General features: G+C 32.4%; 1 protein-coding gene and 1 long non-coding RNA gene across 6 annotated transcripts in view; one reads left to right on the top strand and one right to left on the bottom strand.

The window, feature by feature from the left end:
* Positions 1-5,250, top strand: part of LOC127865821 (mucin-like protein) — a 130,157-nt gene extending 124,907 nt beyond the window's left edge. For 3 of the 4 annotated variants that reach the window (XM_052405836.1, XM_052405837.1, XM_052405835.1), the window contains 4 exons: positions 27-164; positions 3,396-3,450; positions 4,029-4,146; positions 4,759-5,250. In XM_052405836.1, the coding sequence (XP_052261796.1) occupies positions 27-164; positions 3,396-3,450; positions 4,029-4,146; positions 4,759-4,863 (416 nt within the window). In that variant the 3' untranslated portion in view covers positions 4,864-5,250. Of the gene's footprint in view, positions 1-26; positions 165-3,395; positions 3,515-4,028; positions 4,147-4,758 lie in introns of those variants that run through there. The other variant, XM_052405838.1, reaches the window with a different exon arrangement.
* Positions 1,706-24,398, bottom strand: LOC127865822 (uncharacterized). 2 transcript variants are annotated; one of them, XR_008042779.1, is made up of 3 exons: positions 24,010-24,398; positions 17,680-18,641; positions 1,706-2,569 (listed from the first exon to the last, which is right to left on the bottom strand). It is a non-coding gene; the product is annotated as an uncharacterized LOC127865822 (long non-coding RNA). The 2 variants fall into 2 exon arrangements; XR_008042778.1 differs by lacking the exon at positions 1,706-2,569 and adding an exon at positions 16,933-17,280.
* Between the last annotated feature and the right edge of the window lie 1,386 nt (positions 24,399-25,784).

Below are 25,784 nucleotides of genomic sequence, written 5' to 3'. Positions count from 1 at the left end.
GAAAACAACTATTTTAATTTTGTCAGACGTGGACGAGTGTGTGCTAGGCAACTATTCCTGCCCTAATCCTTATGAGGAATGCGTGAATCTGCCGGGGACATATACATGCGGGTGTGAGTCCGGATACAGCAAGTTCAATACGACTTCCTTCTGTGTGAAGCTAGGTGCGATCATCTTAATCATTATGTCATATTGTTGACATATTTTTTCGGAATTAAGTTATTGAAGTTTGTATAATATGTCGGGTGTTTTCCTTAAATGTACTGACTTTTAAAATGTGATATTATTATTAAGCGTTCAGTAAGTGATAAGCATAGCGAAATTTTAATATAACGCTCATACAAAAATGTGTTAAAATGTTACACATGTTGTACACTTGAACCAAAGATTGTCAGCAACTTAACCTGTCCAGTTTATTTCATGTTATATAAAAGTTATATACAAATCGTCTAAAACTCGTATATTAGACATGTATACAGACACGTAAGGTTTTGCAGTTTCATTACTTATTTACATTTACATAACGAACTATTTAATCTCGGTGCGCATCACATCTGTTAGGCTAAATTTTCAGTATTCCACTCGTTAAAAAGTCGTGTATTTAAATACACTAGTCTTTACTACATTCAAATAACAAAAACAGATGTTTGGTCCGCAGTTTCATTGATAAGGAATTATTCTTTAACCAATGTTATCGCCTTAAAAACTCTTTTCAGTTTTTATGATTTTGTAATTTGCAATTTTAAACAATAATGAAACATACAAGACTTGCATATGCACAAAAAATGTAATATTTTGTCTTGTAGGATTTCTAGATTACCCTAAATTTACATATCTGATAAATCGAGAGTTTGTAAAATGCGTCGAACTTTTTGATGCCTAAATATATCTTCTTCCATAGTTTCGATAAAAACGGTGTCTTATAGAATGTTTTATTATACATATTAGAACCGATGTACCCGTTTTCTTTCTAGTATAAAATACATAAGTTTTTTTGTATGATATATTGAAGTATGCGCATTCACTACGAGTGTTGAGCAATTTGGGAAATCATTTAGATAACCAATAACTTAAAAAACCTGACGTGTCTCTCGTAAAAAATGATTTGCAATATAACTTTCATATACATATATATTCTGAATGTTTTTCATATCGTTTTATTAAACATAATATAAGTTATATCATACATTGCTTATATGTAAGATTTTATTAATAACAGAAATAATAACCTCAACTTATATAGAATTAACACGTGTGGTAACTGTCTGACAGTATATGTGAGTTGTTTTGAGAGTTGAAATCTTATTATGTTCACATAACGGTTAATTTTTTAATGATTTACACGTTCAAACATTTTAAAGTTAATAAATACTATACGTGAGTGTCTTCGATTCTAAACAATTTTAAATGAAGACAGTATTTAAATAGGTGTCACGTAAAGAGCTTTTACCAAAGGAACATGGTTTACTGTTCAATTTTACGTACTAATGTCCAGAAAACGAAACAACGATGATGTTTTTACACATGCTTAATTTATTATCGATATTTATTTTAATAATTAAATACTGCGACATGTTCCATCGAATTCTTTTGTAATGCACGTTTTTAGAACTTCTAGTAGATAGTTGTCAATCAACAAATAATATATATATATATATATATATATATATATATATATATATATATATATATATATATATATATATATATATATACGTGTCCTGTCAGCGTTAATGGCCCATCTCGTATTCCTTGGAGCATATCATTATGTTGTACCCTAAAAAGAGACCAGAAAACGCAGTCATGATTGTATATAGATCATCAGTTATTTTTCCTCGACTGATACACTTATTGTATGCATGTCACTGATGACTAAATGTTATCAGCCTCTGTTCTTACAAATTAATGTTTACAAATCAATGATTATATCACTAAGTGTAGAACACCCATGTAGACGCGTTTTGTTAGGGAAAAACATACATTCTGATATTCTTTTCTCACAAATCTTTTCAAGTGCTTCCTCTTTATTGTAGCATGCTTTTGGTCCTCTATAGTCCTATTACAATCTGGTGATATTCATTCGAATCCAGGGCTCAATGAAAATATTTCTTTTAAACGCAGACATGATCTTGAATTACATAACGTCGAATGTATATGGATTGAAGTCTTTCTCTCAACCAATAAGTCAAGTCTGTTTGGCTTTTTTTATAGACAACCCAGTGCGGATAGATTATACATGAATGCCATCAAAGATTCTATAGGTCTAGCCAGAGAAACACGGATCAACGATATAATTATTACACGACCGGATTGCTCAAAGCACCGTAAAGATAGCATTACCGTTAAGCTTTACCTCCGTTAAGTACCCTAACGCAGCGTAATTTGATCAGCCGTTAACTTCATGTTGCTGAAACAGTTTTAACGCTGCGTTAATTAGTTTTAACGCTGACGTTAATTAACGCAGCGTTAAGACTTTTACGTCATTGTTAAATCCTACGATCCATTCCAAATTTTCACTTCCTGTTCCTGTTATCCAAAATGGCCCCCAACACAGCAGACAATTCTTATCCTGAAATAAAATGAAAAAAACGTAATGTATATTTTAGTACTTTAGAAATTCTCAAGTTGGAAAAACTTGTAAAAGAGGAGAATTTTTTTTGCAATAATTACTTGAAACTTTCGAACACTTTGAGTAACAAAATGAAAAAGGAAACATGGCTAAAGATAGCAGAAGAGATTTCTGCACAAGGGGTTGCAATGAGAAGTGCAGATGAATGTAGCAACAAGTGGCAGAACTTAAAAAGGGAAAGTAAGGCCTCTGTTACTAAGGAAAAGCTTGAAAGGAGGAAAATGGGTGGAGGTGTCGTACCAGAGGCAGCTATGGCCAACAAACAGCATGTAAGAATTGCTGAAGTTTATAAAGATTCAGCATCATTCAACGGAATAAAAGGAGGAACGGACACGAAGAAGCTGTTTGTTCATAAAATAATTTATTTTTTCATTAAAAACAACAACAAATAACAAGTAATACTTCTGTAAACCATGATATGGCAACAGCCGTCTGCTTTGATTAACAGTTATTTATAGTAACAGGGACTTTTCCAATTTCCATCCATATTATTTAATCCAATTATAATTCTATTTTTATCCAATTGACATCTCAAAAAGCATAAGAACATTCAGGAATCATAATCAAACAATAACACTCATCAATTAATATGAAATCATGTCCACAAGTATCCAATTTATCACAATAACCCTGTTAAAACACATGGCTTTCCGCATTTGTGGGCACAGTATTTTCTTTGTCACTGTTGTTGGCTATATAGGTTACACACAATACTGATGATGTCGTTTGTTTACAAATGGTCTTCACTTTCTTTCCAACATGCCAGTTGCGCCCGCTGTTGGATCCCTGGTGGGATCAGTACAATCAACGGAGCAGTTCAGGTATATGAAATCATGTTTCTAAATTAACAATACCACACATACAACTATCAATGGAGCAGTAAAGGTAAGAACAAAGTATTGATAAAATAACACAAATACTTGTAAAAGTGAAAATTATTTAAATACGTGTACACACACACACACACACACACACACACACACACACACACACACACACACACACACACACACACACACACACACACACACACACACACACACACACACACACACACACACACACACACACACACACACACACACACACACACACACACACACACACACACACACACACACACACACACACACACACACACACACACACACACACACACACATATATATATATATATATATATATAATGGCTAGTTACTTAATTCATCGTCGCTGTCTCACCAACCACACTTCTACTTCTATCAATAATACTATTATTATTTGTGATAATTATATAATGTACTATTTAATGATCAAATGCTGTTAAGAAAACTGATTGTATTTTAAATACCTGTAACTACATATACTTCATCCTACAAGGTGCTAGTGTTTATTGCATATATAATTGTTTTAACTTCAGTGAGTGTTATAATAAACGGCCAGTAAAGAAACAAAAGAAGTTCTCAACAAAGTCAGAAGAACTTCAGTACTGGCAGATACAATATTTCAAGGGGGAGGTGGAAAAACAGGAACGGGAGGTAAGAATGTGATAACAATGTTACATTATCTATTCCATATTATTATTCAAATATCATACGTACAAATAAATTAATCAACAATAATTATTTGTATATACAAAGGTATTTATTTATGACAGTTAATTGAATCAGATATCAAATGACACAAGCAGCAAAATAAAACTTATTAAAAATGATATATACTGGTAATTAATTTAACAATTGAATTAAAAGAAAATTTAAGAAAACAAACATAAATAATATTAAGTACAAAAATGTAATTGCATTTGTTGTTTTTAAACATTAATTCAATATTAAAAAAAAATAACATTAAAAAAATTGTTTTCATATTATTAAGTAACATTTTAAGTATTATGCGCAAATAACAGTTCTGGAAACCTGTTATCGAAAATTATGATGTATGAATATTGTATTTTTAAATATAATTATATTCAGAATACAATGTTTCTATATCTCTATTGAAAATAACAAATATTGAATTGTGTTTGTTTTGTACTTATCATCTACTTATCTTACTGTACTGTAAATGCATAAAAATCAAAATTATCTATTAAGTTTCAGTTTTAATTACTTGTTAAGCATCAGTCTTCAAGTGTGCAATATACGTTTCAGAAACAACTATTTGATATAAAGATACGCATGGTGCTGGCAGATGAAAAGAGACGTGACCAGAAAGTTGTTGATGATTTCATCAATGGCGCATATTTCGAGGACTAATTATCATGGTGACATTGAGTTTGTTGCCTCAGTGGAAACCATTTTTACTATATGTAAATTAGCAAATGTATCAACTATTTGACTGAGAATAATAGTTTTAAATTTGCTATTTTGCTTTATTAAATACAAAATGATTAACATTGATTATTTTAAATGTTGTTCATTAATAATTGTGTTTGATGATACCCATTATAATTAATGTCCTTACATAAATTCGACAAACATTTTTTTTAATAACACGAAATATCTGTTGACAATGTAATCACGTATGTGTGTACCGCTTCCATTGCCGTTCACTGAAAGATTTAATACTGCACCAATATTGTCTTGATTTTCATCAGAATCAATGTCAGGTTCGTTGAGTTCTATACAAATGTTGCATAGTTTCACGCATGCTGTTGTTATCTTGCAACTTTGCCGGCGACATTCTAACCTGCAAATATTGAAATAATATAACTGTTATGGGCATATTAAAGCGGGTATATACGATTTTGTCAAATATTTATGAATTTATATAAACTGTGTAAAAAACTTATTATATATATATTTCAATATAAATTAAAATAATAGTTAAGAAGAACATATGTCGAAAAATGCGAAATAAGCCAGATATTTAATTCTGAAATTGAAAACGGCTGTACAGCCGAATTCGCCAGCATGTATACCATACATGTACGATGTGCATCTAAACTTAGTTTAACGGTTTTTTGAATTCCTGCAACGATATCTATTCATACGACACACGAACACTATCTCCGATCCTAATACAAAGACGAATGCTTCGGTTATTGTAGGAAAATATGTACGTCACTATCGGCTCGGGGCGCTAATTTGTCTTTGCTGCATTTTATGAAATTCGGCTTTAATGTATAAATTGTCTTGCCTATTCTGTGTTATTGTAACATATTTTATCAATATATTACAATTAAACACATATAAAAAATCGTATATACCCGCTTTAAATATAGAAACCTTTAATGATTTCTAGCTTAAATTATGTAATAAGCATTCACTAATTTCTTCAGTATGAAAATAATGTAATTACTTGAGCATTGCATATATATGATATTGTTTTTATCCCCCGCCATAGGCGGAGGGATATTGTTTTGGCGTTGTCCGTCCTTCCGTCCCTCTTCGTATCTTGGAAGTGCTTTGGCGGATTTCATTCAAACTTGGTATGACTATATATATGGATAAGAGGATGATGCACGCCACATGGCATTGTACACCATCTGTAAGTAACGGAGTTATGGTCCTTGGTATATTGAAAAAAATGATTTTTAATATAAGCTAAGAGCGCTATCTTCATTAACACATGAGCCAGAGCCATGACACTTGTCATAGATGCTTTCAATTATCTGGGGGTGTTTCACATTCAACACCTACAATCCCAGGGGCTAAGGCCAAGGTCACACATTGAGGTCAAAGGTCACACATTTGATGAATCATTTAGTATTTAGTCATTTCTTTACTTTGCATCAAGTGATTCTGTAATAACTGTCCACAATTGTTTTCCATTATCCAGCAGAGTGTCAAATATAAGATCCAGGTTGCTAGGGCCATGGTCAAAGTCACACACAAAGGTCAAAATCACACATTTTGATCAAATATGCCTTATTTTGTAAGGATTCTACCACTATAAAATGTATTCTCAAAATGTCCTGATGAAATTGTTCTCATTTATCAGGCAGAGCAAGACCAATGTGTTTTTGACCAAAGTCAAGGTCACACATCAAAGGTTACACATTCGTGATCTTCCATAGATAAACAATATCATAAAGAAAAACATTCGGCAACGAAAACGTCTATACCAAAAATCCAAGAAATCGAATATCTAAAATCACTGAAAATCACTGGTCAAATTTCCTTCGTGCCAGAAATGAGGTTGTTTTTATGTAATGCTATTCAACAAACGAACATTTTAGCAACATTGCGACAAAAATTAAATCCTCTGAACTTTGCGCTAAAGACTTGTGGAAGACGATCCGAACATTTATCCCATCTAGCACAAACAATTCAATTCCTCCTCTTTACGATGATCAAACAAGTACCTTTTTAGCGGATGACACATGTAAAGCTGATATGTTTAACAAGTATTTTGAAAACCAGTGCTCCATTGACGAACGAAATCACAATCTCCCATCTATACACAATGTTAACGATAATATTCTTCATTCGATTCATATCACACAGGAGGAAGTGATTGATTCAATAAAAAGTCTTAAGTTTGGAAAAGCTTCCGGTCCTGATGGAATAGATAATCGCATTCTCAAAGAGACAATGCATTATTTAAGTTATCCATTGTGTGATTTGTAAAATTCTTGTTTACATTCCTGCAAATTGCTTGATTGTTGGAAAATTGCAAATGGTTGCCCGGTTTAAAAAAAGGGGGATCCAGCCTTAACGTCTTATTATCGATCTATATCTCTCCTTAATACTACTGAGAAGGTCTTTGAGAGAATATTACACAAACAATTTTGTTTATTTTTTTAATGCTAACTCATTCTTTGCCACACTAAATCTGGTTTCTTGCCCGGTGATTCGACTGTTAACCAACTAACATAATATCTATTATACTTTTTGCAGAGCGCTAGACAATGGCCTAGAGGTCAGAGTTGTATGTTTTGATATAGTAAAGCTTTTGACAGAGTCTGGCATAACGGTGTATTATTAAAACGTCAATATGCTATCTTTTATGTCTAACTATCTTTCTGATCGCAAACAAAACGTTAATTTACCAGGAGCGCACTCAAATCTTACTGAAATCAGTGCCAGTGTCCCTCAAGGTTCTATTTTAGGCCCACTCATGTTTCTAGTGTATATAAATGATATTATAACTGACATACTAGCACAAATCCACTCGTTCGCAGATGATACCAGTCTTTTATGGTCGTAAACTCACCAATCGCAACTGCAGTCGTTTTGCAATCCGCTATTATAAAATCTCCATGACGCCGGAGAAATGGTTAAATAGGCTTCAACGCCTCAAAATCCGATTCGATGCTAATATCTAGCAAAATTTAAAAAAAGCATGTCACCCGCCATTAACTATGCATGATATTTATATACCAAACTTTTCTTGTATAAGACCAATTCTTGAATATTCGGACACGGTTTTTGATAATTTTACTCGATATGAAAAAGATGAACTTGAAAAAAATCCATACCGAAGCCGCGCGAATAACATCTGGATGTATACGTTTAGTCTCAACAGTAGACCGTTTAAATGAGCTAGGGTGGGACGCCATCAGTCAACGCAGACGCAAACACAAATTAATATTAATGTATAAAAACTCCAACAATCTTCCATCTACATTCAATCTCTCTTTGCCTCCAACAGTTGGTTCAGTTAACAATTACTCTCTTAGAAAAAATGCGTAAACGCTCCATTCTTTCAAAAAACTGATTAACAGTGATCAACCGATCTCTAATCATTTATTTTCATATGGCGAAAGACGCTCCCAAATGTTACATACGCGTTTAAGAACAAAGTATAGCGCCTTAAACGATCATCTTTGCAGACGCAACATAATTACATTGCCTCTCTGTCTCTGTGGACTTCATGAAACTACGTCACACTACTTACTTGAATGCATTCAATATATATAAATTCGATGTGAACTTATTAATACAATATCAATTTATTCTGCCCCATGCATTGACTACTTGACCAAAACTAAAATAGCTGATGCGCTTCACAAATTTATTATACATAGTAAGCGAGTTGATACGTAAATATGCTACAGAACGAACCATACACTTTTTTCCTTCACGCTCGAACTAAACAAGTCTTCGCAAACGTCTTCTTTCTTCTGTTTCAAAACCTTTCTCTAATTTTCTAACACTTTTAAACATGTTCAAACCCATTAATTCTATTAAGCAAATATAAATCCATAATTGGAGCTTTTCTGTCTCAACATATTGTTGACTTTGCCTTACATAGCCAATTATGTCCGTAAAGATGCAACTCTGCATATAGCAAGGGAGAAAAACTATATAGGACTTTGTCTTTCGTTTAATCCTTTTCGAACATGCAAATATGAGTATTGTTGTATGATATCCTATGTATAAATACTGTCTACTTGTTTGCAATAAATATGTTTAAACTTGTAGCGCTCGGGCGTTCACGTCAATATTCGATGTTTGTAAAGTCAGCTATACACATCTAGCGAAAACGCCCTATGAAACTGTTTTAAATGTTTTAATCATATTTGAATGTATTACTTCACTCTGTTTTTGGAATATTTTCGTGAAGGAAATGATCGGAAAATCTTTTGAACTCGAACCGTTTCATACGGAATATATTGGACGAATGCGCGTCTTATATAATATAATTTTCCGCAGCTGATTTGATGATATGAATAGCATGCATGACATATGTTTAAAGAACAGAACAGAACAGACAGTTTATTCAGACTTATAAATAACTGCATCGTCTTAAATGCATATAATTATAAATAAAGTAATGACATGTGTCAGTATAATACAGTAGGTAACCAAATCAATATTACTATGTGTATATCTAAGTAGATTAAAATAAATTTCAGAACAAATTCAATAACGTATCTAAACAAAATAATAACAGAGAACAATAACGACAGGAGAAACTTACTTAAGTATATATGATAATAATTTAAATACTATCCGTGACTGCAAAGAGATACGTACACTTCTTTCAAGGGAATGACATCAAACTAGTATTTCAAGTAGCTGTATTTAAAAATTTGAAACAGTTTTTCGTACAGTCGAAGCTTTCTTTACATATTAACACACTTATAATATTTCAAATATTCTTTTTTATGCTAAGAAAGTATGGAACTTACCCCCCTTTCACACATAGACGCCGCTTCTACTACGATCAATGCGTGGCCGAAAACGTGGCCAATCGTGACAAATCGCAGGAGAAACGTAGTGGAGTCTTCATAAGCGCAATATGATCGTGGTAGAGTCTTCATGATCGGAGAGCTCTACGCACTCGCCACGCTTATTTTGAACATGCTCAAAACAAACGTAGCGGGATCGTGGCCAACAATATTCGGTGTATATATATATATATATAGGGACATCGTAGTACAGTCGAAATGAAGACCATAATTTGCCAAATTGCTCGATTTAGACTCCGAACCTTTTTCAAATCGTGGCTTGATCGGGATGATCGTCGTAAAGTCGCAGCTCTGTGAGAACGTGGGTAAACAACATAATTATGGATTCGAGTATGAAAAACGTTTTAATATGTATGCAATTTTCCACTGAAAACGGTAACATGAACAAAAACATATAAAATAAAATTCATCCACTTTGCCCTGTTGATTACAACAAAGGCAATAACGTTCTTCACGGTAAATATTTTTGCGTGTGTATCTCCCGGTCTGAATTCTCAAGGGATGGGCAGAGGCCCATTATTTCACATAGTATAAACGTAGACCCGTGGGGAATAAATCTAAGAAGATTTCATATTCAAGTGAAGTTTTAAACATTCAACATATCTTGAATAAAAAATCTATTCATATCACCAAACCATTCTTGCTTAAAGGTGTCAAAACCTTTGCATTTAAATTCACATACAAAAAGCATGCCTATAAGTTATATTCGCAGTTTCATAAACATACCAAAATCCGTAATCGTTTAACCAGTGTTAAACATTTGAAATCCACTTGTTGCATCCTTTATTACAATTATTTAAAGCTTGAATTTACACAGTTTGTATAATAATATGTTTATTGTTAATAATCTTTAATCAATACTTAAAAATTCGTACATATCTTTTTACATGTAATGGGTAGCCTAGCTCACCATAAACTGTAGCGTTACATGTGTGTTTTTTACAAGCTCTTGCACAATTTGAAATGATTGCGTTCGGTCTCTTTTGATTAATGCAAACCCCATATTTCAGAGGCATAACAACAGATAGACCCAACAAAAGAATTAAACAAAGTGAAAAACACTTTCGACTTAAGATCATACAACTTACAAAGTAAAATGATTTTATAAAGTAAAATATTCGTATGCTTAAGGGCTTTTCAAACCATTTGTTTTTTATTTAAAGTGAAACTAACAGTGTAATAAAAAGCAGTGCCGAGATAATAATAATTGTCGGCGAGTTGTATGTGTTGATCATTATATGTAAATTTTTCATCTTTTCGGAATTTACTCCTTGTACGAAAAACATTAATTAAGTTTTTGAAGTGTTCACATTAAGAACCCAAGTATCACTATAGATATAAAGGTTATCTAAATGGTTATGTACTTCCTCTTGTGATTTACCTAGAACAGCCATATCATCCGCAAATAACTACACAATTTGGGTTTAGTCGTCTATATTGTGGGCAGGCCATGTGTTATCTTGTAAAAATACTTCCAAATCTTCCATTAACAGTGAAAAAAATAATCGTGGACATTACCACTGCTTGTCTCAGACCGACAGCACAACACTTAAGTATTCAAAATATGATGTACACAAATTAACACAAGTTTTAACATATCCATACATATTTTTAATCATTTTCAATAATTTACTTTGTAAATCAGAGTAATGCATTATGCATTACCATATATCTATTAAAACATTGTAGCAAATCAAAGTATACAACAATCAGACGTTTGTTTTCATCTATAAAAGGCTGCACAAGAGACAACAAGATATAAATAAAATTTACAGTTGAACATCCATTTCTAAATCCAAATTGAGCATCTGAAATTATAGCATTATATTCACAAAACGGTTCGATACGTTTGTTTTAAATGATTATCAACAACTGAGAAAAACAACTCATGAGTGTTATCCCTCTATAATTACTAACATCATCAACAGAGCCTTTTAATGCAGAGGGATAATAATTCCCTCTGTGCACTTATTGGGGAAATAGCCAGAAACTAAAATACTATTAAACATGTCACATAAATGGTTTGACAAAATATCAAAACTTTGAAATAACGCTTTATTAGGTTTAAAGCGTTTATCTGCATTCCTAAATTCATCTACTGTTATCGGCTGATCTAGTTCTGGAAAAGTACAATTTGTTTCATTAAAGTCATCATTTGAACAAATTTCTTCAGCTTCGGCAATATTTTAATAAGAAATAATATTACTCAAAATTTCAAAATAATTATTGAATGTATTGATATTTAATTACCATTTATTTTGCTTTTAGATGTTGTTGTTTTTTCAAAATTCCATTGGATTTTTTACTTTGTTTAATTTTCAATTTTAAGTATATTTCGTTTAAATGCATCTCTTTTATTTTTAATAATAATCAGATGAAAAAAATCAATATTTTTACAATAAGCGTGTTATCTGTCTAATATATTTTGAGGTTATTTTGATACATGTTTAAGTTTGATGAAGTCGTCAAAACTGTGAAACATTTCATTTTTCGATTACGGTCACACCGAAAATTGAGATTACGTTGTGAGTGGTTTACCGTGTCAGACAGTTCGCAATCCAGTTATCGACGTTATTTTGAGTGTGGGTTATTGGTATGTCTTTTCAGAAAGGTGAAGTCCATAGGTTGACTCAGGATAAATTTCTGTTGTTAGATTAGCTTTGCTCTCTGTATACTTTATATGCTTGGGTTACAATCGGTAGCATGTGATTAACGATTTAAGTAAAATCATATTATTTACTTAATATGGATGAGGGTCTCATACGGGCCTGTGCTACAACATTTTTAGTTTAAACATTTAATAAACACTTCAGGTATGTAGGTTGAAAACTGGATGGCATGCGATTATTCCTTGAATTGTTTTTTTATGCTTTTCAGCAAATAGAGGCTCCGAAGTTTATGCCCTTGGAGATTATTAAATGCATCTATAATGGGTACCATGTCTAACAAATGACAATCACACTATCAATTTCACTGTATTGAAACTTCACCAATTCTTTTAAGAAATGTATTAAATCTTGTTAACATTTGAAATACTTAGGTAACATGGAATATATGTTCGTTATTTTTACGTATGGTACAAACGAAATACACATACACAATCAATAAAAGCCCGAGGCAATACATATTCTCGCATGTAGACATTTTGTAATTTATAATTTCAAAAACGTAAAATGTTAGCCGATTTAAATGAAGTAACAACTATTTGGATCATGGAAGCTTCGATGTCAATTAAAGAAAAAGGCAAGAACAAAGTTTGATCTAAATGAATCCTCACGTTCTAGCGAATATAATTATACTTAATGTATGTGTAAATGTAAAACAATTACTAAAATATGTTGTGTGTATTAATTGTCGTGTACATGTTTTATCAAACCTATTATAATTAATTTCAAAAAATCGTATGCTACTTAGAAATGCTTTCTGGTCAGCAAAGAACTACTGTATACAGTTCGGATTAATAATATCTTTTATTTGCTGATATACTTCGACAAACGGGACATTGTTGAGATAATTTTGAAATATATGTTCACGAACATATAAATCTGGTGTCAATCCTTTGTTGAGAAAATCTTGATTCAATCCTTTGTTGCTATTCATTCTATTTTCTATCGCTTTCTTAGTTTGCATTTGTGAACTTTACTTAAGATTTCTGTGCTCCGATGTCTAATTTGTGATAAATGTCAATATAAAGAAGTGAAACTCCAGCTGCTGAAGCAGTATTGAATTCTCATTATACACAATTAGTTGGTCCTTTATTTAAGGCAAGGCAAGTGACCAATTGCCCAAACAGCACAAAACAGCACAATACAAAACAACATACATAACACATAAATGAATAAAGATGGGGTCATCGCCTTGGAACGGTCAATGCAAAGCATTGGGGTTTAAACCGGTTTTAGAGCGCTCAACCTCACACTTGACCCAGCAATATTCATGATATATTTAAGTGTAAATAAAATTTAACCTCATAGCATTGTAACTCAAATTAAAAAATAATAAAATTTAATTACTCAATGGTAGGAAAGAGACCAGAGCAACAGAGCTACAACTTTTTGAGGAACGATGAAATGAAACTACGAACAAGTGTCAACTACATTCCTTCTTTATAGAAAAAGACTTAGGAATATAGCATCATAAAGTTAATTATTCAGATCATCACCGCGCAAATACAGGAAGAAGCAACAAAATTGGGTTTAAAAGTTCCATATTACATTGCTTGGTTGTTTATGTGACTGCAAAAAAATTAATAAAACAAGAAACGCCTGTCAGAGAGAAAATAAAATGAAAATAGAACGCTATAAACCCAATGACCTATGCATGTAGATTACAACTGTGAAAGTTGGTCGTATGACTTCTTAAAGGGTGTATACAGATATGAGTTAACGATTATCCAGTGCGAATGCACAATAGAACCATTGTCTTGTAAAAACCTGCAGCCACAGGAAACAACTTCACGCTGATTTATGCCATGTGCTTTAGACTGGCGCCCGCGGTGTTTATGATATCGATGAAATTGTAAAAATTTAGGTTAGCTTTTTGGCATTCAGTCCTGTTTTTATAGTTATGTGTTGTTTTATTTTTTGTATTTATTTATTTATGCATATTCAAATTGTGTTATAGACAGACGCCCGTGAAATTCATGATTCGATGTACGATGTGAGTCTAAATGTAGTTTTCATGCAGATTAGTTCATACGACACAAATGCACAATTATGTTCAACAGTGAAAAATGCCCATTATATCGCTTTAATGATTCCAAATTTTAAGAGAACAAAGATATAGTGAATCGAAAACCAACAAACACGTGTTTCAAGTTTATCTTCGAGAAGTTTTTTATTGTTTTCACGCAAAAATATTCAGTAGAAATATTCAACGAATGCATCGGCACAGTACCGTGTCCATTTCATACCGTAATCTTTATGCAAGGCCAACATACTCCAAGGGTCTGTTTAGTAAAAGCTTTGAGCATATAAGAACTTTATTGTTCAAAGATGACATATTTCGCTGAAAGGTATTTTGTAATTTAAAGTTTTAAGCAGATACCCGATATCAAAAATCCCATACAATCTAAATGATATTTTTCCAGGTACGACAATATGCATGAGACAGAATGATTGATCCTATTAAGATCCACCAAACATACGAGTTTGGTTCGTCAATCGGCACAATTTCATTCCTTTGTTTTTTGCGACCTATGAAATATTTCTCATTTCAAATAGTTGTAATGAAAAAAAACATATTTCAAAACATCATGTGTCATTATTTTAATTATATCCTAAGTTTATTTCTAAATTTGTTCATTTCAAGTTCACGAATACACGCACGCCCCTTCTCACGCGCGCACAAACGCGCGGTCGCACGCACACTCAAACAAAAGGGAGATATATGCAAACATTTAAGATTGGATTAAGCGTTAACATGGTTATTAATCTAACATGCGTGGCATAAATTAAGATAATCAGCTCATAGTATGACATAGTTGTGCAAACATTTTGCGTCGAAGATTAACCTTATACAAACATTGTTTTAAACATGTCATGACAAATGCAATTTATAGCTTAAACTAAGAAACAAGCCAGCATTGGTTGTTAAGGACGAGCTCATGGCTTTTCTAAATGAAAATATCGGTCTTATCTGTTTACTCATTTTAAAGATAAAAACACTTAAACGTGTTAATATTTATCTTTATCAAACAAAACACTGTGCAGTATTTACGAACTTTTATTGCAATCAACGCAATCTTAGTTTCGTCAATTTTTTTGGTTTGATGATATTATCACATTTGTTCAAGGCCTTGTTTAAGGAATGTCTGACCCATTTCTTGTGGTTTTACAGAAGCTGACTCGCCATAAAATAAGGGTATAGATATTTTTCCCTCAGCTGACATAACTATGTTTACTCTATACATCTGTATTGATCACCGCTGATTAGGTCAATTCTACGTTAACACACCAGGGTGCAAATAGACGTATACAATATAAGGTGTTCGCGTGCGTCAAATAAAAAATAATTATTCTAGTCCATGAAGGATCCGCGCGCATGAGCTTTTGTTTTCTATCATCTTCATTTAGCTGTTATCGGTCGAAATCGATCCATGCTCGTTTACGATTATTTAATTCGCTCGATTGGTTCAAACGACAAAGTTAGTTAATCCAACATTATTTTATATTTTGATAAGTCGGATATAGTTTAGTATTCAGACAGTCCTTACATTCCCTGAAAACTGAAATCTAATCGTGCATCGCAATAACGCCTGTTTGCGTCTAAATGATTACATGTATCATAATTATACTTCAAACAGCCCATCAAATTCAAACGAGAAACTTAATAAAAAAAGATGAATTTTAGTAGATAATCAATCTTTTCTTAAATATGATAAGTTTTCTGTTTCTACAAAGCGTTTTAGTAATGCTCACATAAAATGAACGCAATCTGTCAACATTTAGTATTTATTTAAAGTTAAAGTTCAACATAGCTTGAAATGAATTCTAATGTTTTAAGAGAAACTTGAACATAATTTAAAACGTACAATGAACGAATACATTAAATATTTAATATCCATGTAAACAACTGTTTTCTTAGCTAATTACTCGATCTCGGTTGAATACGAAACATGAATACCATCTTTATGATTATTAAATGCGCATCGGCGCGATGCAAATCCTGGCAGGGCAGGTATATGTCAACACCACCTTAATATCAGATTCGCAAAACGAGATGCGAAATGTTCATTGTTCCATTGGAAAATTTCATTATAGACGCCATGTTTTTTCTTCAGATTACTTCACCCTGTTATCATAGAGGCTGAAATGGCCGACACGAGCTGTGTGATTTTGAGAACCACACATGTAATTCTTTCAGGAAAGAGGCATGTGCATCGGAAAGCATTGTTTAATAAAGTTAATTACAATACATAAATAAAAAACGTTATCGATTGTAAGAAGTATAACATTGGTATAACACAATTTAATGTAAATATACTATTATTCTAGATAAGACTTAGGTGAAATGTATCCTAGAGTATGTACATTTCACAAAAAGGCTCATATTGTTCGATTCTGGAAGCACCTTAAGAATCATACTCGTCCTCCTCGTCCTCATCATCATCGTCCTCGTTGACGGCATCGTCATCATCATCAGCAGCAGCAGCAGCGGCAGCATCATCCTCATCAGAATCATCACCACCACCACCTAACACCACCACCACCATCATCATTATCATCATCATCGTCATCGTAAGTGAAAGTAATCAACATCAACGATAAACTTTCATATCTTTGTATCCACCTCTTTTTCGACTTCTTGACAGATAATGCGAACAAATGAGCATGTTGCTGCAATAAACATTTATTATTCCTGGTTGGATTTGGCAAAATATTCTAATTGCATTCCAATCATGATCGCTAATTGGAAGTTGCATAAACACTTGGAAACGTTTCATCCACATGTGTCTGAAATCTCAAAAGAAATATCCGAGGCGGCTTTATGATGTGACAAAATTTGATATCACATCTTGGGCGTTGACATCGAACTAGTGATAATAAAAACAATCTCTTTCAAACGCAGTCTGGTTTTAGAATGAAAGGATCTTGTTACTTAAGTTATATTTAATTAAGAGAACTAATCGGTTATTATTGGACATCGCGTTTACAACCAATACAGCTCAGTTATCGAAGATTTATGGAATTATTATACATGATCAGAACTCTACCATCCAATGTTCGAGTCTTTCTAACTCATATTTCTTTTCTACAAATACTATTAATAAAATATATGCTTAAGATCATTCTTAACCAGAGTGTTTAAATACATTCAAATAAATGCATTGTAGTTCCAAATACCGTGTACAGCGAACCACAATTTACTTTATAAACAATTTTATCTTTGGCGTGTAAGCACTGTGCATGATCTTAACAATGGTATTACTCACCAGTAGAAACACAGTCCTTCACATTGTAGATATATTTTTATTTGTTTTCTTAGTTCTTTGTGCGCCATTATCAATGATACTTTCGGTTTTGCACTAGCACTTCCAATCTGTTTTTAGGCTTTCCATATCCATAATAATGTTTATTTTCCCATTTGTATTCTTCATCATTCTACGGCAAGCTCCTTTCATTTAAGAATCAATCACAATATAGCTTGAAAATGTTAATGCGCCATTCCTGCAAACGTTCCATATAGTGAGTCGTCTACACAGATATATACATTTCAGGATAAACAATTAATATTTATTCGAAAATTAAAATTGACCGACGCAATACATGCCGTTTTAAAAATATCAGTTATTATACAAGTAAGATTGTGAGCACCTTACGGGAGAATAAGAATATTTTGTTGAATATTTATGTAACGAATCTGTCAATTGAATTGATAACGACTCCATCACGTGACGCCCTCATCTGAGTTAAAATCGTTGATAGACAGACAGTTGTCGTATCGACACATGATCACAGCGTAACGGTAGTGAAAATGTGATGCAAGAATAACTGACCAGAAATGTGTTCAAAATGGAAATTTAATAACAATCAAAACTTGTTTTTCGAACCGTTGAAATTATCTATAGTTATTCACCAGATATTTTTTTTAAATTTGAATTAAGTTGTGTTAAACATAACGGATACACACCATATACTAAACGAACATCCAAACTTATTAAAACAACATAAATATGTATAAATATTTTTTAGAATGGCATAACAAAGGGGCTTCATTATCAAACAAGTAAAAAGTTTTGTAAAATTGTTATTGTCTTCAGTTTGATACAGAAATTAACAAGAACTAGTATTGACGTTACAGGAACCGTGAGAGAAGTTATGGCGAAAGCACTCGGATTGCTGCTGATACTTGTTTGTGAGTTGGCTGATCTAATAACTGTCGAAATGGCGAAACCTGAAAACATCGGTAAGTAAATTATGTCAGTTGCCATTAAAAGAATAAATACATATTTATAATAAATGTTGATATTAGATCGGTGTTGTATTGAGAAAGATTCAAACATATTTATTTCAAAAGATTTTACTTTAAATACTCATTTTGTGTGTGAAATAATAACGTTTTCGCAAAAAATGAAACATAATTACATGTGCATATATAGAAATTATTTTGTATTGCTCTATCCAGGTATACGAGTATGTTTGTATCATACTATGTAAATGATTATAAAATCAAAACAAATTCACCGATGATGAGCCTTATTTACACTCAAAATTATACATTTATAATAAACAGACCATATGGAACGAAGATATTAAATACAAATCAACTATATTAATGTGCAGTGTGTACATATTTTGATGTATGCTAAGTGTTTATTCTTTGTGACAACAATGATGTTAAATATTATTACACATTCTGAGTTGGATTATTTTCAATTTATAATAGTATCTTTGGTATAAAACCGGCTTAAACACGAACTGTTTTCGACTCGGCTTTGTGTTTCATACGTTGTTGTCTCGATAGTTTGGTGACCATTGTTTTGACTATCGGCTTCTCTATTTCTGATGCAACAGATGTTTCACTTTTTACGCTATATTTTTTCCAAAAGCCGTATTTAATTATTTCCAAATATGGAGAGAATGTCATCGAGTACTGTTTTCGCTGAACGAGACTGATTTTGATGTTGAAAATATGAAGAGTTGTACGAGCTTTAAATTGATTGCAAAAACACGAGATAAGTGAGCACAAACATTTTATGGGGCACAAAATGAGGTTTTTGTGATCGCATATACACTTTTCGAGTCGACCGTTTTGTCCTTCACGTTGTTAACCTTTCAAACGATATCGCAACAACTTAATAAAATATGTCCGCAAAGTGCATTTGTTTTGGTAATCAAGTTTAATATATCTTTGATCACATATTGAACCTAACGATTTTTAAGCATCGATGTAAGAAAAATGCAACTGCTTGTTAATGTTGATTAATGTTTAAGTTGTCATCTGTCCTTATACGCGAATTACAAACGGCATCTATATCAGGAAACTGCAACTGCTGATTTATCTGGACGAGTTTTTTTTGTCAAAAACACCAGACGACGTCCTTGAGTATTAAGAAAGACGTGCAGATGAGGAAAATTATTGATAAGCCCAGGCTAATTGCGATTGTAATACTTAAATCAAGGCCTTGGTTCTTCAAATGCTCTTTGTTGTAAAAAACGTTTCTTATCTCAACTAGCAAAACGATTTAAACAAACCTCTCGAGCTGAGCTCTTTGTGTTCATTTATCGACCGTGTTCAGAACTAAGAAAACGTTTGCTTCGTGATGAGATATATAAATCCTGCCTGAATAAAAATCTGTGTTGTTGAAAACTGCTTTTTGTTATTTTGTTTGATTGACGTTGACTATTTCATTAACAAAATAAATATAGTTCAGTGCCCGATTGTAATCAGCAATAAACTTTTAGCAACAGTCAAACAACTCTATAGCAAAACATACGAACAACGGAACAAATGCATGATACTGATTTAGATATATTGCCCTCATTTTAAAGTTGTGCTCGTGCCATCCAGGGAATGAGAAATATCTTGAACAAATCAATTAAGGTGTCAAATAGTTTATTGTATCTGATAAAGCTATCTTATGCATTTGGTAATAATATTAATTGAATGCGTGTCAGTATTATCAATAAATGTGCAATTGTTTCGGCCACATTTTACCCGTCATTTGATTGGTCTTATCTATCTGTTTGAATAACCAACGGAATGTGACAAACACTTGATCATGGCGTTACAGTGCCGTCATATTCATCACAATATATTCCCTGATTTTCGCAATGATTTAAATTGATAAATCGCTACTTAAATATGAAATGAAGTACAGTTATCGTTGTTGTGTTATAAAGAATAAATAATACAAGTTAATAATCAGTTGAACAAAACCAACAAGAACTTAACAATAAACTTGCAATGTTTTTTATATAAATTTTGGAGTCTTTTTAAATATAATTATGTTTTTAGTTCACTGATGAGCTTTTATTGTCAAAGAAGCCAAGAGATATAGACATTATTCACAGCTTTTGCAAATAAAGGCATTTTTAAGAAGATATTAGGAACACAACTGTACTGTTTTGTAGTGCGTGTAGACTACCCGTTTTGGTAGTGTATGATGCATATATATCCTTATTTACACATTATAATTATCTTTAACCCAAATTGATATAAAAACTGTTCAATGAAACGTATTTTATTTATTTTTCGTGTGTATATAGTTTGACTAATGCAGTGAATCTTCAGAACAAACTCATGATGTAGTTGAGTGGCCAATTGTTTTGATTTAGGAATAAAGCATTAACCACAATCCTTCAAGTCTTTAGCAGTTACAAACAATCAACAGAAAAGATTATTTGTGATGATGACTTGACACTTTTTTAAGGATTGTACTCATCTGAACGGAGCATTGAACATTGAGTGATTTGTTTTGTTTAATTGGTTAAATTAGTTCTTTCAATACTGCTGGCTAGTTTATTTGGCAGACAAAGGACTAAACATTCTAGAATGGCGAGTCTAATCCCGGCCCTGCAACAAAACAAATGTGCGAATTGGTCTAAGTATTTGAAAACCAGCTATCCTAGCCAACGAGTGAGTTGGTAAACTGATCGCCGTGATTTAATTGAAATACTGTTGAAATTGCGAAAACATCCAACTAACACACGAACAAAGTTCTTCAAATGTCAGAACATTTTATACGACTATCATCTATAGCCGTATAAAAACATTACAACAATGTCCATATAATTGTTATAAAATAGTTGTTTTCAATGTGGTAACATTATTTATGATTGTCATCTTAAGCCTTATAAAACGTCTAAATGCATGTTTGATACAATGGATTTTAAGAAGTTAATTCAATGTGATAGCATTATTTCTGACAGTGCAGTTTTGACGGACAACTATTATCAATCACATAGTTAGTGTTGGCCATTTATCCTATTTATCCATGGCATGCGATAAACATTAGACCATCGCGTTACAGCGTCACAATATGTATGAAGGGTCATCAGACTTATTGATAACTGCATCTTATATCACTTTTTGTGTGATCATAACGACTCAATATCCATCACCTAAGGGACGCAAATTACTCCTAGTTATCGGTCTTGGTTATTGTGTTTTGCAGTTCTTCTCATATTTGTTTCTTCTTCATACAGTTTTGTTTCAGTTATGACTCAAACATTTGTTGCATACTTGAGATCTTTCCTGTAAAACAGGCAGTGATAACAAGCTGTAATTAACTATAAACAGAAGAAATGTTAACTAATATTCTAATAAGTGTTTATGCTACATAATTTGCAAGTGTAGTGTGTAGAATAGATTTTGGAGCAATTCATAAAACATGTTTTGTGCAGAAATATTACTAGTTACGTATTTTATTTTAGTTACATACAGGCATAATCAAAATATTGTTCATATATGTGATTGCCCATTATCACTCGTTCTTCATGCCGACAGTGTATTTATATGTTGTACATTAATGTCAATTCATGGTGAAATCACGTTTAAGCTGAAATGTGCCTTTATACGCGGACCTTTATTTAACAAGAAATTTCATGTATTTCCACTACATCCCTACTACATTTTTGTATCGTATGCTGAACGAGAAATGGTGATAAATACTTGGGTTAACTTTCAAATTGTTGCCTTGTTGTTTAGAAAAGTTTATCCTGTACATGTTTGCTTTTATAAAAATGTTAAATAAAACGATCGTATACCTATCTTAAACAATTACTCAAATCGCTTCTACGCATGATTATTTTCTAGGTGCATTAGGCTTGGGCAAACTTTTGACATACATTAAGAGAATCATGTTTACGTATATACGTTAATTTGACAGTTTGTAGAAATGAAATTAGCTATGAACATATATTGATACTTTTATACTTAAACGAAATGCGTACAATAACTGTTTTTATTCGCCTTACGTTACGATTATTAAGAACTATAACTGATTGAAACAAATATGCAATAGTAAAAACCATGGCATATGTTTATAAATTGGACTGTTAATGCAAACATACCTCACAACAATATACTAAGTACATATCAAGCAGATAAATGATGCATTTGATTGAAAACAAATGTAAGTGATCAGTTAAAATATATTAAGAATTTACCGATAGAGAATAAAATAGACGCTCGTGAGTGCAGGAAAGAACTCAACGCTGCACAACTTTTAGGTGGCATGGCAGGTTCAATTGCTATTTGACAACAACGACGTAACTTTATTTGAATTCTGTAAAACAGAAAGAACATCAGTGAACCTATCTTTATTATATGTTCGTTCATAACTTATCAAGTGTACATCATTGTAATTGCACTAAAGGCATGTTAATACTTGCATACACAAAATGGTTTGATTAGCTCGAATCGTGCCATGATGTCAAATTTATCTTATTAAAACACCATAGGAGTTAAATTAGAATGACTGTGTCCATTGAAGAGATCATGAAAGGAAGATATCGTTTTTGAAATAGGATAATTATTTGATGTATACGCGGTGAGCAAATTGCGAGGGTGCTTTAACATGTTTATATCTCGAAAAAAGGGTGCTACTTTATCGATGGGCGTTGTTTATAGTACTTTGGTACATATTTTTTGCGTATCTCCTAAAATGGGCAAATAAGCATGAAATGATATTCATGCTAATAACCTTGTTAATTAAAAAATAAACAATAAAGCAGATCCATAGCAATAAATTTTTTTACCATATCTACCAGTTTGTATTCTTAGAGGGTGAACCGATAATCTTAGTCTACAAAAAAAAACATGTTTAGGCTGCTATGTAGTAAATCGAGGATTCGTAATGAACATTATTATGAAAAGTACATAATTACATGGTTTGTCTGCATGTTCTGGAACCATTCCTTAATCAATTGTCGATGATATGTTGTTCAAAAATACAACATATGATTTAAAATCGACATTGCCATCATCGTCAACAAAACATTAGAGAACACATAATTGTTCAGCAATAAATTTACATTACAGACCGGTATCCAGTTTGTAAAGCCATTATTACAATCTTTATTGGATTGCTCATACAACTTTTTGTAAGTAAGTATTTGTATATATGATTTTAATCATGCATTAAGTAATTTGTTTATACCTCGCAATGAACAGAGGGTAACAATCCCATAGACGCCCGCATTAGATGCATTAGTTTTTAAGTTATAAAATACGTTTGCACAATTTCAGTTTTATTCTCTCTGATTCATTTTATTGTGTGAAACCCCATACATCTGCTGAAAGATAAGTATAGACTTACACATGAATCCAATAGTTGACTCATTATCGTTGGCGTAAGTTTTTAGTTCGAAGATCCATTTTTATTTCAAGACGGTCTGCCCCTCTTTCCGAAAAACAATAATTTGTATTTTGTCAGTGTAAACCCTTAGTCCCCTTGTTTCACAATATGATTCCAAAATATTAATTTTGGTTTGCAATTCATCTGGTGATGTCGCAAACAAAGCCATATCGTCTTCATGAACATAGATCGGTAATTGTCATATTCAACAAGATCCTTACATTCGAACATTTCAAGTAGGTTCTGCTCAATCATTTGTGATATAATGAAACCCTATTCTTAAGTATTCAATATGCACAAATTAACACATAAATCACAGAATATTTAAAATTTAACCGCCTGCGGCTAAATGTTCGGTTCGTATATCCTTTACGCGAAATAAAATGTTTCTTATCTTGTATTGAAATATTTGCTTAACTCAATATTCAGTGCATAGTTTGTTGACTTTTGAACATAATTAAATGCGATAGATCTTTATTTCGATTGCAACGTTAAAGATCACAAAATAAAAAATGTTTGGTCAAATAAATTGAAGGATTTACTTCATCCATTGGTTCATGCATTGCCTTTCAAGTGAAATCGTTATCTTTTTAATTTAAGATATTGCTAGAGTACTTCCTATTTAGGCAGCTTTGATGTTCGCAAAATAGAATACAAAGACTTCTTCGAATATTATTTGTACAACTTCTGTGAATCAGGCATAACTTTAGATCTCGGGAGGCTTCAACTGTTAAACAGGTGCCATATTTCGAAAATGGAAGCGTAATCAATCATATGCGAATGATTCGGGTGACCTTGGAACAGGCAAGGCAAAGCATTCGGGATTATAAACAGGTTTACACCTATGACACTAATTTACACACACGCACATGTTTGTGTAAGTCGCGTGCTTTGATATCTCTATTCAAGCAAACAGGTTGTAAAATCCGCTTATGCAATTGTTGTTGTCATTTCGTTTGTATATTACCATTTTAGGATGGTTTGACCCAATATGGCAATGGTTAATTTTTATATTGAAGTATCGACGTTGTTTTGTGTTTTCGTTTTCTCTGTCTACTTCACTTGATAGTATAGGTATTTTTCGTATTAAGTTAATTTTATTTCATGTTCATGCAGGTAAATTCGTTGCATTTCAGGCACCTCAAAAGCGCACTCTGTGAACAATTCCTTAAAGATAGAATCCCATTACGCTTATCACCGAAAGAAGCATGATTCAACCCCATGCTCATGCGCGGAGTATATTATTGCGGCAGGACGCCATGTTTGGCAAACGCGGAAACTGCTACGAAGAATGCTATTCAACCATGGCTTGAAGCAGAGGTGCTGTTACAGGTACACGATGAGAGTCACGCTCCATTTTTTATTCAAGTTATTGTGAAGTTGTATATAATTATGTGCTTTTTAAATGAATATATCTGATGTGTGTATCAAGTGTTCATATACACAACGTATTACTACGAATGTGTTACCAGTTTCCACAGTACAATTAGGTGTAAGGCATACCTTACACTATGTCTACGATTTTTAAAGTTGTATTTTATAACAGTATTGATGTGATTGATACTACGTAATGCGTATCAATGATAAACTTACGAAAATATCAATATATACTTAGAATAAACCTCTCATTGAACAATACAACAATTCAGATACTCGTATATTGAAAATATCTTGTATTATTCAGCGAAACTGGAAAATTACTGAAAGGATTCCTGATGGAGGATTGTTATACTGGA

The sequence above is a fragment of the Dreissena polymorpha genome, chromosome 2 (genome assembly GCF_020536995.1).
Source record: "Dreissena polymorpha isolate Duluth1 chromosome 2, UMN_Dpol_1.0, whole genome shotgun sequence".
NCBI lineage: Eukaryota > Metazoa > Mollusca > Bivalvia > Myida > Dreissenidae > Dreissena > Dreissena polymorpha.
Note: the sequence above shows the minus strand (reverse complement) of the source record. Positions and strands in the feature narration are given on the sequence as shown.